Here is a 5,882-nt window from a genome sequence, read left to right as displayed (position 1 = left end):
TATGCGATGGACCCTTGAAAATATGCAAATAGTCTTCAAGAGTAATAGACATATGCGAAAATCGCACAATTCCTTCAAAAATACTTCAAACTAGGAATTTTACTCACTATATCTATATATGTCTTTTCTACAATATATCACAGAGTAACTTAAAATGACTAGTCGTCATATTACCTTTTTCAAACGCGGTTAATTCTGGCCACACACGGGTTTGAAAGCTCAAATTTCGACGGTGAGCTGTGAACACTATTATTGATTTCCGTTTCTGAGACTAAAATATAATTGATCCAAAAGAATGGCACGCCAGTCCCTTTATGGTACACTCATCTATAAGATTTTGATCTATAGTTTTCGTTGATTTAAGCACCTAAATTGAAAAGTTCTATCGCAGCCTTTGGTATATATTGACCTGTATCATGATCTGCTCTAAACCTACTTTTAAAAATCAATACACATGCATAATAAATTTGTTAACATATAAACATTGCAATGAATTAGAGCGATATTTAACAATTCAGTGAGTAAGTGTGTGTTGGTAAAGGTCCATTAAACGGCTTAATTGATCTAAATACTTCTCCAATTTGTGTATATAACCGGTAAAGTTTAACTTAAATCACCTAATCCAACTACCAACTACCACGACTACCAACAACTACTTAGTTTGCGATATCAGCATCCGCTAGAAGCAAACGTTAACTTGTCATCTACCTACCTACCTACTTAAATCACCTATACTTATTCTAAACCTCACTTGACTGACATGACGACTAGTGTCTATAAAATGTAGAAATCGGTACGATTTTACAATTCTCCGGAAATATGAATCCAAGATTTCAATGGTATAGACCACATTGAAAATTCATATTTTAAAAACAAAAGATCAAAAATGCAGTCACCGACATAATCTCCACGAGTGCAAACAAATCTATATATTACCCAGTAGTTACCTTTTTAGGGTAAGAATATATCAACTATAAAAAAAATTCTGGAGAAAAGTAGGAAGTAAAACTCCATTCATTTTCATTTTTAATATATTCTTCGCCTTTATGGTGCTAGTCAGTAGAATTATCATGTTGTCAGCCTCGGTTTTAGCCTTTGAACAGACTCTTATCCATATATCTTTTATGTTGAAAACGTGAGACCATGTTCTTTTTTAATGAATGAAATTGCGGCACCCATCTTTAAAACCAATAGAATAAAATTTAATTGGTATAAATTTTGTAATATCAGTTGACGTGGAAAGAGTTTAGCAGAGTAACGTATTTAATAGTTAATGCAAAAGTATAACAGCAAATAAGATCTTTATTACGAACGGCTTCTTTTCTGCTATATTATGGTGAGTTGGACCTTAAAGTTTTAGAAATAAGTACGTTTTTGTTTTTTGAAAATCCGAAATAACAAAGGAATGATAATAGCTAATCTGATACTAGTATAGGAACGTCCCAAATAGAAGTCAAATTATCAACGATATAGGCTAGAAAACCTCTTTAAAATCCCTTTAAGTGCTTTTTCCTACTTCATTATGGTGAGTTAAAACAGAAAGTTTTAAAATTAAAGGAAAAAAGGGCAGAAATGGCGAGAAAAAGAAACGCCTTCTAATACTTTTTGTCTTTCAGGAACCAAGAATTGGAGACATCTTCCTGAGTGGTTTATGGACAGAATCAAAAGCTATTTTAAAACTGATGATATTAACCATACCAACTCAGTTATTGGTGTCTCTCCCTTGTTCGCTTTGTATTATGTTTGATGGACATGTTAGTGTTACAGCTTTGGATGCTGTGGGTATTGGATTGGCGTATATTTATTCCACGGCGTTTTCTACATCTATCGGACTAGGCATCACTTGTGAGGTTCTGTTTTCACAGGCACACGGAAGTACAAAACGCTCATCACTTGGTCTCGTCATTCAGCGCTGTCTCGTGATATCTTTTCTTCTCTTTTTATTGAATGGAGCTGTGGCAACCCATTCTTATATTCCTATCAAATTTCTTGGAAAAAGTGACCAAACGGTAGAGGAATATTATCATTTTATGCTTGCTGCAATTCCAGGATTTTGGGGATTTTCTATAATGTTGATCGAAATGAAATATTTACAATGTCAGAAAATTGTTAAACCGTGTGTTGTAATAGGAATTATTGTGAATATTTTACATGTTATGTTTGGTATACCTATAACATTGTGGACTAGTTTAGGTTCCATTGGAACTGGTTTATCATTCAGCCTCACCTATTGGTTGTGGGCGATTCTGCTTTTCGTTTATATCAAACTGAGTAAAGTTTATGTCGAAACATGGGTTCCATGGTCAACAGAATGCTTCAATTATTGGTGGCCGATTCTCAAAATATCCATTCCAAATGCCTTCATGTTGGCTCTAGAGTTTAGTCTTTTCCAAGCATTTATTTTTCTCTCCGCTATGTTGGGTAGCTACTATTTATCTGTTTATCTCATTGCTGCTAATATTTCCGAATTCACTTTCAATATGTATCTTGGTTCATCCAGTGCTGTTATTATACAGATTGGAAACTATCTTGGAAATGGCGATTACAAAAATGCTAAATTGACAGCACAAGCGTCTGTGTTTCTAGTAGCATGTCAGTCAGTCGTAGATTCTTGTATAATATTAGCACTATGTTATGTGTTACCTTTTTTATACAGTAACGATAATCTAATTATTAGAGAATCCAGACCACAAATAATTCTAATGGCCATAGTTCATTTATTGACTGGAGTAGGATATATTTACGGAGGTCTTCTGAAAGCCTGCAGTAAACTGCAATTTGTTATGATAGCCCGTATCGTGTGTTGCGGAATTATTGGGCTTCCTGTAGCATACTGTCTCATGTTCTTGGCTAAGTTAAACTTGTATGGGGCCCTGATAGCCTTAAAAATATCATTTGTTTTACAATGTATTTTTACCTCCGTGAGAGCACATTTTTTAAATTGGAAACAAGAAGCATATTTAGCTGTAGAACAGGTTCATAAAACAACATCAATTGATAAAGACCATTATGAAGACTTGGTAGAGGATGTAAACTCTGTAAAGGAATCGACAAATTTAGTTTCAAAGCCTCCAAATATAAACTGGAAGACAGTGTTACAGAAATGTTTCTTTATCGTGTTATTTACGGCTGTGTTTATAGGATCAATTTATATTAGTGTTTTAGATAGAGTTTAGGTTTTCGCTCATGCTTTCTGTGTTCGTGAATTTGAACAGATTGTCGTCGGAGGCTAGATCGTTCCAGTGTTAAAACAACGCTGTGGCCGAAATATAATATTGAACATATCAAAGTGTCAGACGCGTCACAGAAGGTGGTTGCCAAAACATTGCAGAAGGGAAGAACAAGCGTTGCTGAGAAATGAAGTCACAGTGGTAATACTTCTCTTAGATTCATAGACGTTTTTTTCAGTTAATTTGGTATATTTTAATGAATAAAACTGTAGGTATCAATTGATTTGACTGACTGCATGTCTCTAATAGACTGAATGCATGTCTCTCATAGACTTACTACATGTCTCTAATAGACTGACTGCATGTCTCTCATAGACTGAGTTAATGTCTCTCATAGACTGACTGCATGTCTCTCATAGATTGACTGCATGTCTCTCATAGACTGACTGTTTTTCTCTCAAAGACTGAATGCATGTCTCTCATAGACTGAATGTATATCTCTAATAGACTGACTTCATGTCTCTCAAAGACTGACTGTATATCATAGACTGGCTGTATCTACATGTCTCGCATAGACTGACTGCATGTCTTTCACAGACTGATTATGTCTCTCATAGACTGACTACATGTCTCTCATAGACTGTATATCTCTTATAGACTGGCTGCATGTCTCTCATAGACTGACTGCGTGTCTCTCATTGACTGACTGCATGAATCTAATAGACTGACTGCATGTCTTTCATAGGCTGGCTGTATGTCTCTCATAGACTTACTGCATGTCTCTCATAGACTTACTGCATGTCTCTTATAGACTGACTGCATATCTCCCAAAGAACGACTGCATGTCTCTTATAGACTGACTGCATGTCTCTCATAGACTGACTGCATTTCTCTCATAGACTGAGTGTATGCCTCTCATAGACTGACTGCATGTCTCTCATAGACTGACTGCATGTCTCTCATAGACTGTCTGCATGTCTTTCATAGGCTGGCAGTATGTCTCTCAAAGAATGACTGCATGTCTCTCATAGACTGACTGCATGTCTCTCATAGACTGAGTGTATACCTCTCATAGACTGACTGCATGTCTCTCATAGACTGATTGCATGTCTTTCATAGGCTGGCTGCATGTCTCTCATAGACTGACTGCATGTCTCTTTTAGACTTACTGCATGTCTCTCAAAGAATGACTGCATGTCTCTCATAGACTGACTGCATGTCTTTCATAGACTGATTATTTCTCTCATAGACTGACTACATGTCTCTCATAGACTGACTACATGTCTCTCATAGACTCACTGCATGTCTCTCATAGACTCACTGTATGTCTCTAATAGACTGACTGCATGTCTCTAATAGACTGAGTGTATCTTTCTCATAGACTGGCTGCTTGTCTCCCATAGACTGACTGCATGTCTCTCATAGACTGACTGCATGACTAGACAGCGAAGACTGGAAAATGTTGATATATATGTCTGACAAGTAAAATGTTCTTACTAACACGACAGCCAATCTGATAAAAGGCCATTTTGGGGGGGGGGGGGGATTTCAGTATGGGATATATGTAAATAGTCTTCAGAAGTACTAGAAATGTACGATAAATCGCATAATTCCTTCAAAAATATCTAATAAGGTTTAATTCCTTGGGACTCGGTGTATAAATCGATTTACCCATGGAAACCAAGCTATAAGTAGGCCTATCGCATGCCGTATTGTTGAATAATCTTAAAATTAAAGGGAGATAAACCATTGCAAATTATTTAAAACCATTTGAATGAATCAATCAATATATAACATGAATTGTATTGTAAACGTACAACAAACGATTGTTACAATTGCATAAAAACCACATGGAAACACGTTTTGATTTCTGGGATGGGTATGTTTGATTCTCTCATATGTACAGGCCGAGGATAGAACAAATACTTCAATTAGAAATTAGGTATATTTCTTCTGTTCTGATCTGAAATTATATAAAATAATAACTCGCCAAGTGGGCGATAACAATTGTCTTACGTTTTCTATGAACAAGGTTGTCATTTAAGTTTTGGGTTATTAAATATGCGTCGTCTTTAGACATGCGGGAATTTCTCTTGTAGACTCAATGGGCTCGATTGAACGATTGAACAATGGGTGCTATGCCTGCATTATGCTGAATATTTAGTCCTATCCGTCTTGCTGTATTCAGTGTCTCAATCCAATGGGCTTCCATAGCTTGGCAGAATTTATTAGTTTCATCTTCTGCCAGATCAATTACTATGCGCTCAATGGGGCTTGGGATAAGATCTTCTGATAAATGGTCGTCCAAGTTGAAATGATTAGAAACAGGTTTGTCTTTCTTTAATTTGATATCTGATAAATAAACCAAGTGCTAACGATCCGGACCATACCACGAATCCAAAAATCCAGAACAACATTTTGTTGAAACATTGGCAGCTAATGAACTTTTCACATAGGGAAGTAAAGTAAAAAAACGAGTGCGCAAAATTTTTAGTTTCTCGTACTTATTGTTTAAGCTCGAGATTGAGTATGAATTACGCTTATGTACACATGTAATGTTTGTTTTTGGGGAACCGCGCTTCTGATATGCTCAAAATTGTATTTGGACCATAGCGTTGTATGAACACAGAAACGACAATCTGGCATAATTCACAATCACACCTGAGAGGTACAGAATTAAGTATCCCGGGTAAAGAAAGCGTGAGCGAAAAC

At 36.1% G+C, this 5,882-nt stretch overlaps 1 protein-coding gene across 1 annotated transcript; it reads left to right on the top strand.

Moving 5' to 3' along the window:
* Positions 1-1,522: 1,522 nt before the first annotated feature.
* Positions 1,523-3,176, top strand: LOTGIDRAFT_157994 (hypothetical protein; the record flags this gene model as incomplete). Its single annotated transcript, XM_009050574.1, has 2 exons — positions 1,523-1,525; positions 1,617-3,176. The coding sequence occupies 2 exons, from the start codon at positions 1,523-1,525 to the stop codon at positions 3,174-3,176; spliced, it is 1,563 nt and encodes a 520-aa protein (XP_009048822.1).
* Between the last annotated feature and the right edge of the window lie 2,706 nt (positions 3,177-5,882).

This window comes from Lottia gigantea, assembly GCF_000327385.1.
Source record: "Lottia gigantea unplaced genomic scaffold LOTGIsca_15, whole genome shotgun sequence".
Classification (NCBI taxonomy): domain Eukaryota; kingdom Metazoa; phylum Mollusca; class Gastropoda; family Lottiidae; genus Lottia; species Lottia gigantea.
This window is presented reverse-complemented; position numbering and strand designations above follow the sequence as displayed.